The sequence below is a fragment of the Melozone crissalis genome, unplaced genomic scaffold, assembly GCF_028551555.1.
Source record: "Melozone crissalis strain CALT ecotype California unplaced genomic scaffold, PUWL_Pcris_2 ptg000005l_1, whole genome shotgun sequence".
In the NCBI taxonomy this organism is placed as follows: Eukaryota; Metazoa; Chordata; class Aves; order Passeriformes; family Passerellidae; genus Melozone; species Melozone crissalis.
In genome coordinates this window covers 58,972,846-58,985,046 of record NW_026535783.1, presented here as the reverse complement: position 1 = coordinate 58,985,046, position 12,201 = coordinate 58,972,846, and the positions used below count along the sequence as shown (strand labels likewise).

General features: G+C 37.8%; 1 protein-coding gene across 1 annotated transcript in view; it reads left to right on the top strand.

Annotated features, from left to right (window-relative positions):
- Positions 1-12,201, top strand: part of NDUFS4 (NADH:ubiquinone oxidoreductase subunit S4) — a 47,812-nt gene that overhangs the window by 9,895 nt on the left and 25,716 nt on the right. The window contains exon 2 of the mRNA XM_054287544.1: positions 10,975-11,053. Coding sequence (XP_054143519.1) covers positions 10,975-11,053 — 79 coding nt within the window. The remainder of the gene's footprint in view (positions 1-10,974; positions 11,054-12,201) is intronic.

Sequence of the window (12,201 nt, the reverse complement as noted above, 5' to 3'; positions counted from 1 at the left end):
TCTCCTCAGAGCTGTATAAGAACCATGTGGGCTTGACAGATCAAGTGGTGTGACTAAGGTGTGTGACATGGAGTGTAGCTGAGGTACATGGTAACTGAGGAATGGCAAGAGTTCAAAGGGGAATTGAGGACAAAGGCTTAGTGTCAGAAAGGAAATTGAAGAGAAAGGTAGCTGAGACAAGGTGAAGTTCACAAAGCAAGTGTGAAATTAAATAATGCAGAATAATATTACCTAGATTATCCCATTCTCATCTAGAACTCCTAAGAGCATACAGTTTTGAAAAGAAACCTGTATATCGTGTTCCATTTGTAAGGCATTTGGCTTTCTCTAACTGGCTTGTACTACAAACATTAGTATATAGCTCTTAAATACAGTTTGTCATAGCTGCCCAACAGCTAAGGCTTACTTGCCAAATAGCTTATTTGACATTCACGAACCATTATAAACCAAGATGTAATTTTCCAGTAACACTTTAAAGAATTCCTTTTTGTGTTGTAGTTTATGGTTCAAGTGTTTGAGAGCATTAAATAAGAAAGAAGTTGCCTTTTATGTGTGTGTGTGTGTGTATATATATATATATGTATGCATGTATGTGTATGTATGTATATATGTATGTATGTATGTATATACATAGATATGCATACAGATAGATATATATATTGATATATATACTGTGTTTTACAGGCCTTGGATTATTAGAATAAGAATTAATTTAGCTAGTAAATGCAGTCAGATTGAAGGGCTAAATCAATAGGAGTGGATAGGGGTGAAATACAGGACCATGCTGCGCCACAAACCAGTTTACAAACACAGAGGAATCTTTTCTCTGTTTTTCTGTTTAATGTTAACATGATTCAAAGGCTCTTTTTCAAAATGCACAAAATAAGACAGAGGTGGGATGTGGGACATTAGTTTCATTCCTCACAGTTTTGAAATTAAACCCTTTGACTTTTGTTGTTCCTTCTATAAAGAGAGCACAGTTTTTAGTTTTGTCAAGTTCTATGAATGCCTGAATGTGTGTGTGGGGAATTTGACATTTAGAAAGCACAAACAAAGCAAATGTGTCACCTGGGTATTTTGTCTTTACACCCTCCACAACTTTTCTCTCTTCTTTTTTTAACTTTATTAGGCTTTCTAAATAGAGAATGTAAATTTAGTTGATAGTTGTTATGGGCTGTGCAACATTTCTAGTATTATATGTCTTCCAAATAACTTGTCTATAAGAAATTTCTGGTTCTCAACAGCCTGCTGCTTTCAGATTGTGAACTGAGGTTAATTCCTAAGATTAGGTGTTCCAGTTTGGAGAGTAATGTGTAATGAAATGCTTTATTAGCAACTGTATGGGTGGCAGTAATTCAGAGTTCCTGTGACCTGATAGCTGTTGGACATCTTGCAAATTAGGTAATACCTATTTGCTCTAATTGTAGTATATCTGGTCTCCTTTCATAATGAGTTCTTTTATTTCTAAAACAAAAATATTTAAATAATTTTGAGTAATTTTGTTCTTAACATGTTAAGCCCCTCTCTCAAAAGTGTTTCTAATCTGTTTTCTGTGATATGTCAGAGACCACTGGTGTGCTCTGAGTCATGTGCATGTGAGGGTCAAGGAACACTGACATGACATTTTTTAGAAGTTTAGTTGCAAGTAATGACTCAGTTTGTATCTAAGCACTTCAAACTTCAAGAAATGTTTTGATACCAGCCTGAGACTTGCAGAGAACTGTTTTAGGATGTGCAGCTGTTGCTTGTGAGTGCGCTGACTTGAACCTTCAGGCTAGCTGTGGATTTTTGGCTGAACTTTTCCTCAGCTCAAGCTGTTTGCATTAAGCATAAGCTTATACTCAAAATCTCAAAAGACACCAGCTCTGCAGGAGTGGCAGAGGAGTGGCTGAGCTGGCCTGGACATACTGTCTGCTTCATGTGGAGCCTTCTGAAGGACTGGTCTTTGTTGTTCACCCAGTCATGTCACGTCAGTTAGCTGGCTGCTCAAATGGGCTCTGTTTGAGTCAGGGAAAGTGCAGGCGTGGTGCTAGGCCAGAGCTAACCTTCTTTATTATGTCTTGACTGCAAGAGGTGTGATTAAATGAAGAAAACTGATGGTGGGCAGTTCATGTCTTCAGCAGAACTGACTTGTGTCCTGAGGAATTCACTAGGCTGCAGGCGTGGATATAGTGCTCTGATCCTGTGGTAGTTCTGGAAGGACCATTTCTTTACATTGTCAGTGGTTCAGCTGATACTTGTTTGAATATAGCAGGTCAACAGCATTTTCTCACCTGTGGGGTAATTAAAGTAGAATCTAAAATAACTAAAATTTTATTATTTTCTATGTGATGACATATTCACTACTTGAAAATGTAGCTAATTTTGAAGAATTATAGAGTATTCTGGGTTGGAAGGGATCCACAAGTATCAATGAGTCCAGCTTCTGGCCCTCTACAGGAGGGGGTCATACCACATGCCTGAGTGCCTTGTCCAAACACCTCTTGAGCCCTGTCTCACATGGTGTTGTGACCACTTCTGTGGCAGTGCCCAGCACTCCTCTGTGTGAGGAACCTTTTCCTGACATCCAGCCTAAACCTCACATGACACAGCTTCTTGTTGTTCCCTCAAGTACTGTCACCACAGAGAAGAGATCAGTGCCTGCCCTCCATGTCCTCTCAGAACGAAGTTGCACACTGCAATATGGTCTCTTCATTCTCCCTCAGGCTGAACAGACCAAACTGCTTCTCATGTAGCTTCCCTTCAAGAGCCTTCAACAGTTCCTTTGCCCTCCTGTGGGCATTCTCTAATAGCTTTATGACTTTCTTATGCTGTGGCACCCAATGTGTCCCCAGCACTGGAGGTGAGGCTGCCCCAGGGCAGAGCAGAGCAGGACAATCCCCTCCCTTGCCTGGCTGCTGATGCTGTCCCTGATGCCCCCAGGACACGCTTGGCCCTCCTGGCTGCCAGGGCACTGCTGGCTCATGTTCAGCTTGCCATGGGCCAGAGCCCCAGGGCCCTTTCCATGGCACTGCTGTCCAGCCTCTCATTCCCCAGGCTGTCTGTACATCCAGGGCTGCCCCATCCCAGGTGCAGCATCCAGGACTTGCCCATGTTAAATTTAATCTGGTTTGTGATGGTTAGTCCTTCTGATTGTCAAGATCCCTCTGTGCAGCTTCTCTGCCTTTAACAGCTCCTCCCAATTTAGTATCATTGTCAAATTTACTTGGTATCCCTTCCAGTCCTGCATCCAGGTTGTTAATGAGGATGTTGAAAGTCTTAGGGCCTAAGATGAAGTTCTGTGGAACCCCCCCAGTGACAGGTCCCCAGTCTGATACCACCCCATGCACTGTAACCCTTTGTGCCCAACCCATGAGCCGGTTCTCACCCACCCCATGATGTGTTTGTCCAACTGTGAGCTGGACATTTTGTCCAGAAGGATCCTATGAGGGACATTATTGAAAGCTTTGTTGAAATCCAGAAAGATCACATCAGCTGGCTTCTCTTGAGCAGCTAGGTGTATTACCTTGTCATAAAAGGAAATTGTCAAGCAGAACTGTTCCTTCATGAAGCTGTGCTGGCTGTGACTGTTCTTCAGGTGTTTTTCAGTAAATCTCAGAATGGTCTTCTCCAGAACTTTACCAGGCGCTGAAGTGAGACTGACAGGCCTGTAGTTTAGTATTTGTAAAGACAGGTTAACTTAATATTTAGCTTCAACGTTCCAAACCACAAGTCAAATGCTTATTTCCATGTTAATTTAGTACATTTATATAACCATTGCTTCTTTTTGTAAGTTTTGCCTGACAGGAAAGCATAGTCAGTTCTTGCCCTGTTTTCCAAACACGCAACTAGAAAAAAATAATTTATTGCAAATGAACTTATTAGCAAGTAAAAACAGTGTCTGTTTATTTATATTTTAATTTATATAATTTCAGCAACTTACTGCAGAAATTTCAGTAGTTTAGATAAATTAATACTGCATTCATACATTTAGGAACATAATTTACTCTGTTTAACATCATTTTCTAGGCAAAGGAAAAAGTATGATCAGCCAACTTCATCAGAGTATGAAAATATTATTTATTAATGAGGAACTTCGTTTTCCTCCCAACACGAAAGTTCATCCTGCAGTTCATACTACAAAATAGAGTTACATGTCGCCATAGGCAGTGTTTGGCACTATGTTCCATATTTTACTTGTGTTGGAAAGTAGTAAGACTAGTAAGTGAAACCGAGTAAAAAATAAATACCATTGACTCTGTTAAGTCATTATCACTTCAATTACAGTAGTGACTTTAATATCAAGGAAATATTATCCCACTGTGTTCAAATTAATCTCTCAGAAGTTTAACTTTGCAAGCTGTCTTTATAAAAATGCATTTTGTTGGGGCTAAAAAAATATATATATTATGTTGAATAGTGTGATCTGTTTTGTATTTAACATTGCATCATTATTTCCTGTATTTTATGTGCCGGAACTTCATACTGATTTGTATTTAGTCTGTTTAATCACAGTGTATGACTAGGTTGCGTGCTGTGGAATTTGTTAGCTGGTGGTGTTTCTTTTTGTTCTTTTTGTTCAGAATTTAATGTTTTTATGGTGGCTGCACATTATGAAGCTTGTATTATTAGAAATGCAATAGTATTAAATGCAATAATATTTAAAAGGTTGGTTTTCTAAAAATTAATAATATTCAGTCTATTGCATTGTTCATCATGGCTTCTGCATATACGTATATTCACATCCACTGATGCCCTGGTTTTTCAGTGTCAAAATACTTAAAACATCCTTTAGACTTATTTCTTGATGACTGTCTTTATTTCTCATGTAGTACATAGGGCTTTCTTCAAGACTTTGTTTTACCTATGCGTTATGATCTGATTACCTGTTTGGTGATACCTGGGGTTTTTTTACCACATCTCCAACAGCTGACCAAAAGGGGGTGCTAATAGATCAAACAGTCAGATGTGTTGCATAAAGAGGTTAAGGAAAAGTTTTTGTGCAATGGTTTCAAGTTCCATCTACTGAATTGTGTCAGGTAGATACAAATTTTCACATCTGGATGTTGTGTAAACACTCCAATCAGAGCACTGTTCTCCGTGGAAGGCAAATTCATGCCATGTAAATATGGCAGCTTCTTACTATGTAGAGGTTAAACGTAGGTTATTTAGCAGATATTTACGGTGGTAAAATTTGTTGAGTTTTAGCAGTTGAATACATATACCCAAAATAACCAAGTAATACGTTCGAGTCAGATGCCTTAATTCAGATACCACAAAAGACCTCCACTGACCATTTTTTTACTGTTTGGTTTCTTCTGTTCAACGGAAGTTAATGGCTTCAGCAGATTTGGGGCCTATAACTTAAGAAGGGAAGACCTAAGAATCTTCCCTGCAGCAAGGAACTGCTAGGTCCTTATCCCACAGTGGTAAAAGATGGTTGAGAGACCTGATACTGTTATGAATATTGTAGTTTTCCAGTAGACTGAAGAACTTCAGTAGCTTCTCACTGGACTCCTTCATTTGTGTAGCAGGGATGTGGAAACCATTTGTGATTTTGGTGTAACTACAGATAATGGTGGAAAGGGAATACACACTTATCATGGAAGACATGGTTAGTTGATCACAGCATTTGTTTTTTCCGGACACATGGTACCTACAGAAAGTTTTGAATTCTACAAAGACATATTTTTTCTGGTAGTCCTTATTTATTCATTCTGTGTTACTGAGCTGATATAAGAGTTACAAGTATTTAATAAGATCATGTAGTTTAGTCTTTGCCAAATATCTATTCCTGTCTTCTCTATACAGTGTAAAAACATTTTACATTTATTGTGAGACTCTAAAATAACAAATGGTAGTCATAATTATTTCTAGATGCAATGTCCAGTTCTACTATGCCTCACTGAAGAACTGTTCCCAGTGGAAGGAAAAGTTACTTTGGTCTTTTTAATAATCCTAACACTGAGACCCTGAAATATCATTAAAGTGTATTGTTTTGTAGCATATATATATATATAACAAAGCCTATGCTGAAGTAATCAGATAGGTGGTAAAGACAAAATTTTGGTAAACAATGTTACAGTTTAAATGAACTGTAGAAATTCGTATAATGAATTATCATAAACTACAGATAATCTTAACTTACAGTAGCGTAAAATAATGGTATAAGATTATATAGATCAAGATTGAGGAATTGAGATTCCCAACACAATGGCATAGGATAGGGAGAAAATCCTTTTGCCAATATGAATGAAATGACATTTTACTCAAAAGATAAAGGAGCTGCTATACTGTTGGAAAGTATATGGACAATCATAAAGGAGAGAGGTGACTTTTTTAGTAAACCTTAATTTTTGTTTTACATCATTTTGAAGAGTTTTTGTTTTAAAAGGCGGGCTTTTACAATAAACCTAGATTTTTACATTTGAACGCCTGTTCATCACTGACAAGCTCACTATAAGGAAATCATTTGGGCATATTCACAACAGAGCTCTGGCCAGCTTGGAACCTTGTCACACTTTGTTTATTAGATAGTAACCATGAAGGAAGTTCATTTGGTATGTGTTCTGAATTGGTCATTAATGAGCCTATAAGATAGCAAGATTTATTGTTGCTAGCTACATGTAAAGCTTTCTCTATAGTTTCTGAAATTCTGAATTATTTTAGCAGTCTATTTGTAATTATTCTAAGTATTCTGTGTACAATAATTCTAAATCAGAGTTTGATTAGACTTGGAACAGGGTAGAAGTAGAACTTCCTCTCATCCCAAGATATTTCAACAGGGGAAAAAAAGCATAAGTAGTCAAAAAGAAGCAAATGGGTAATGTATACCCATATTATGCACAGAGAGAAAGGAAGAAAGATTTCCTTTCCAGAGGTTAGTGATAGGAAAAAGCAGTAGGATCTTGTGAGAATGGAATTGTAGTTGCAGTTGAGGTTGTAGTTGTAGTTAGGGCTGAGTTGTACTCAATGAGCTTGAAGGTCACTTCCAACCCAGTGATTGTGTGATTCTGTTTGCAAATGTGTATTCTAGACTTCTGCAAGATTGTCCATCAGAAAAACTACCTAACAGTCAAGGAGGATGTGGGCAAATATTAATAGCTAGTTTTGTGAGAGTTACTGTACTGTTGAAGATGAAATAAAAGGCTTAACTCAAGTGTTAACTTAAGTGGTTTAGATTGCAAATTCATTTAACTTGAAGGCATAATGGATATTATAAAGTTGCCATTGTCAGAGTTTGAGAAGAGAGCCTGGTGTGGAGGAGGTGCATTTCCTGGTTCTGTCCTCAGATTAGTGCCTGATATTAGCTACACACTTGCAATGAAGCCTGCTGAAAATCGAACAGGCATTCTGGAAATCAAGCTACACTTCCTATTAACTTTCAAATAGTAGTATTTAAGTTCACATGACATTTTAGAGTTGCTGGTTTTTCCAAACTTCAGATTACTTTCTGTGAGAGATGCAGCAAATAGAAATATCGCAAGCCAGTTATCTTTAACGCATAACTGGTGTTTTATGTATTTTCACCTGGAGGTCTCTCCTCCACTGGCTTGAGATTCACTTTCCTAGTCCAAAAGCCAGTTTTCAACCACTCTTCAATTAGGAAGTTCTTAGAGAAAGTGTGTTCTGTCCAACTCATTGCAGTCTAGGGACGGACAGAAGGCAGCTCATTTAAGAAGTGTACAAGGTTGTAAATTCCAGTAACAGTTGTGTGTTTTCTAGAATTGTGTAGTCAACAGAAATGTCTTTGAAAAATGATGAAGAGGAGAAGTTGACTTAGGTTAGTAAGCTGTCCTTATGCTTTTGAGGAATAGCCAGAATATCATGGAGAGCTATAAGGTACGATGCCTTGGAGGTTTTCTCAGTTGACAGAGTCATCTCATGCTAAAAGCCAGCTCCCTCTGTGTAAAATGTCGAAGCATCTCAGAAGGAGATTCTGTCCACCTTTAATCTGGTGGGGTTTTTACCCTGCTCTTTATCATGGTGTTAGTAAAAACAATGTCTAATGATGTAATGCTGAGTGGAAATAATTTTCAAGGGCATGGCATTTGTACTTTTTAAAGCTGATAAATGCTTTTCCAGTTTAAAACAAAACAGGCCACTCTCAACCATGTTCAAACTAAATTGTGCTAGATTTTGTTCATAACTGAATTTATATTACAAGAAAAAGTATCCTCCTGATCAGCCTTTTTACAATCTTTACATACCTGAATGTTTACATATTGATTAGACATTTCCACAGAACAAGCTTCAGAGAACTTCTTGATTCATAGTCTAGATGAGTTTTCTTTAAAGAACGAAATAATTAAATTGCATAATCCTATTTCTTTCTTATGGACAGATGTTAAGTAATGTAGTGAACACTGTATCACATGAAATTCCAGGAATACCTGCAGAACATTACTTTGATAGTAAAGCTACTGTAGTGGAGAAGAAAATAATTCTCCTGTTGCAATGTTGGTTTTTTTTTCCTTATTTAAAGTTGAATATTTTCTGGCTTTAGCTACTTAAGTCTGGAACACAAGTGTAATGCTGCTGTTCAGCATGCTCTTAGGATAACATCTCTCTTGGTGTGTATTTGAATAAGGACCAAGTAACAGCCTGTTCTCCTAGCGCTCCAGTATCTCTCTATTCTGTTTTTATGATGTATTCTTCTACATGTCAACTTAAGAAATACTGGCTGTATTGAGCCAGAAGCATTCTGGTACAGAGATTTTGAGCTAGCAAAGTAGTTACCTTGAGTTTTTATGAAATAATTTGGCTTCCTTGCACTGGAAAACTTCTGTGTTCTGAAATAAAGTAGCTTTCCTGACAGATTTTTTCACTTTAAATAGGAATAGATCTGTCTGTCCATGCCACAGAGTTAGGTGAGTATATAAACTTTGTGCTTTGGAGATGTTTTTGAAGTTGCTAAAGGCAGAGGGAAGATAATTAAATAGAATGTAATCTGTGTTGAAAGCATTGATTTATATTAGATATTTAACTGAACTTTGTTGCAGTTATTTAGTTTCAGAATGTTTTTGTAGAGAAAACTGAATTCCTGCATTTTTGTTCCTCATTTCTTTAAAATGGCCTTAATCAAATATGGAGCACACTGTTGTCTACCTGGATTTCTCCGAGGGCTTTGGTGTGCTTTGTCAAAGCCTCCTCCCAGAACAGCTGGTGCACCACATTCTAGTGAAGTGGTCCATGCAGTGGGTGGGGAACTGGCTGACAGGCAGCACTCAGAGGGTGGTGATGCCTCGCTCCTTTTCACATTGGCAGCCTGTTGCAAGTGGGGTCCCTGGGGATCAGCTTTGGGCCCAGCACTGTTTGATTTCTTCATAAGTGATCCATGGTGGGATCCTGGCAAACCCTGATAAAAGTTTGCTGGTGATACCAAACTGAGAGGGGAAGTGGACACTTTGGAAAGGAAATTCATCCTGTAGGAAGATCTAAACAGGCTAGAAAAGTGGGCTAACAAGATCCTTGTGAAGTTCATCAAGAGCAAGTTGCTGTTCAACCTGGGAAATCGTAATCCAGAACTGCAGCATAGTCTGGGATTTACCCGACTGAGGACAAACTTTGGGGTGAGGGACTGGGGGTCCTGAGGAAAACAGTCTCAGTCTTTGTAGACAGTTGCTTCTGAGCAAAGAGAGGAAACGGTTTGCTGGGTTGCATCAACAAAAGCATAACCAGCAGAGATGAAGAAGTTATGATCCCACTTTTCTCAGCACTTCTCAGGCCATACCTGCAATACTACATGGACAGGCTGGAGAGGATCCAAAGAAAGGCCACAAAGGTCATCAAAGGACAAGGAAGCCTGGCACATGAGGAAAGGTTGAAAGAATTGGATTGGTTTAGTCTTGAGCAAAGACTCAAGACCATCACCGTGTTCCAGTATTTTAAAAGGTGGTTACAGAGAAGGTGGACACTCCTTTTTACAGTGAGTCACATGCAAAAGAAGCTGATGATAGAAGTTACTCCTGTTGAGATTTTGGTTAGACACAGGGAAAATTTTTCACAGTGTAGTTAAGTCAGTCAGCTATTGGAATAATCTCCCCTGGGTAGTGGTGGGTTCCTCAGAGTTGGACAATTCAAAGATTCAGCTGGACTGGGTGTTGGGCCATCTTGTCTAGACCATGCTTTTGCCAAGAAAGGTTGAAACAGATGGTCCTTGAGGTTCTCTTCCAACCTGGTATTCTATCATGAGGTCAGAGAATTAAGTTTCTTGGCTTGTTTCACGTACTGTTGCATTATTTCGCCAAAAGATGATTTGTACTCAAAGGGCCTAATCCTGTCATTAGTGACATAATGTAAGCAAAGTGCAAATCTAGTTAATTCAGTGATGTGGAATTGTGTTCTGTTTCCATATGTATCTTACAGATTTAGCAATTATGCAAGAAGATAAATTGTATTTCTTGGAAATGAATAAGCTGACCCAAAATTATTTAGAAATTAAGCAAAATAGTTGTTTTGCCCACTCACAACCTGAAAACTATGTTTGCAGTATCAGCTTAGAGTTTGTTTAGTCATTTTTTTTGATTGGTTTGGGTTTTTTTGAATTTGTTAATGTCCTGTTATTGACGTGTAGAATTGGAGCTTTACCATTGCAAATAGATTTAGGATTTTTTCCTCTGATGCCATCAGTTTAAGGATCAGAGTTCCAGAATGCTTGCAGCAGCCTTGTATTTTTCTGTCTGTTCGTGACAAATCAGCTACTGTACATTCATATAGAGCAGTACAGTCCTTGCCACTGGCAGTCTCTCTGTGACAGAGAGCCTGTAGGCTGACATAAAGTGCAGCCTGTTGTGAACTGCTAAGTGGGAGTCTGCCAAAAACTCAGCAGACAGAACTAATTGGGGAGAAAAAGGATTTTTGTGCCCTCATCTCTCCCTCTTCAATTTTTTTTACAAGACGGATATTGTTAAAGTAACTTGTTTATGTAAGATTTGTCTGCCTCTATTTTCTCATTGCATGAATCATTTTTTAACTTCAAGTCTTGCACTGCAGGTCACTGAGCACTTCCACATGGCGGCTGGCGCAGAACCAAACTCGAGACACGCAACTCATCACAGTTGATGAAAAATTGGTAAGAGTTTTCTACTGAATACTATGATACAGCCTTCAGGGTTATTTCTGCACAATAGGCATTCAGTATGGTATTCTGCGTTCTTCTAGGAAAGCCGTATAAATGTGAACTACAAAGCAACAGTCCTTTATACACTTTTAAAAGTGGAACGTCAGTAAAACATAAGTATGCAAATGAATGTGACATTCAAAGTGTTAAGCAATGTAAAATGATGAGTACCTTGTTTATTATTGTTATATTTTAGTCAAAGACCAATGTGAGCTGTAATTAATAATGAGTTTATTCTTTTTGAAGTTTAGGTATATTTTCTGTGTAGTGAAATTATATGGAATTTGCCAGCTTCCTGAAATTTTCTTCATTGGTGCCCAAGATACTGTGTAAAGATATGTCATGGAAGATTATTGTTACTATGCACATACACTCTAGCTTTTGAATATGCATGAAAGTTAGATTACAACTGGAAACAAATGCATAACATTCTTCTGCTAATCAGTAGCAGATCAGAAATTTGGCAATCTTTTCTTGTAACTTTTTCCATAATGTGTGGTCTGTTACTCTAGATGCAACCTGACACTTATGTTTACATTATTCAATAGTATAATTTTTGTAAGACTTCTTGGGGGAATGCATCACAGCAGAAGCATGCCTTTCATTGGTTTTCATATCACTTTTGAATCTCCAGGAAAAAAAAAAGTTCCTATCCTATGTACCAGACAGTTCACATTGTATTTATCTTTTTTGTATCCCTGAAGCTATATGAACTACCTAAGAAATCTTTGGAATTTATATTTATAAACTCTGCGTTTGTGATGATATGTACAAGTTGAAACAGCTGAAGTTTAACAGACTGTTGGAAAAAAAACACACTTTAACAGCTCTTTAGGGCTTTTTTCTCTTATGCTTTGTATATAGATGTAGCAATAATAATTACATGCGAGTAAAAAAATTATTCAGTTACTTCATAAACTTCTTTCTGAATTTGAGAAGTAACAGTATAATCTTGGATTTAAAAATTAAGGAAAAAATAGTACTTTATTCTCACAGATATGATTATATTGCTAGTCTAGTTGCATAAGTTGGGATCAGGAAATTTGTAGAGATCCTGAGTCATTGTGTAAGTAAGATTGAACAAGTCAGTAGACAGACAT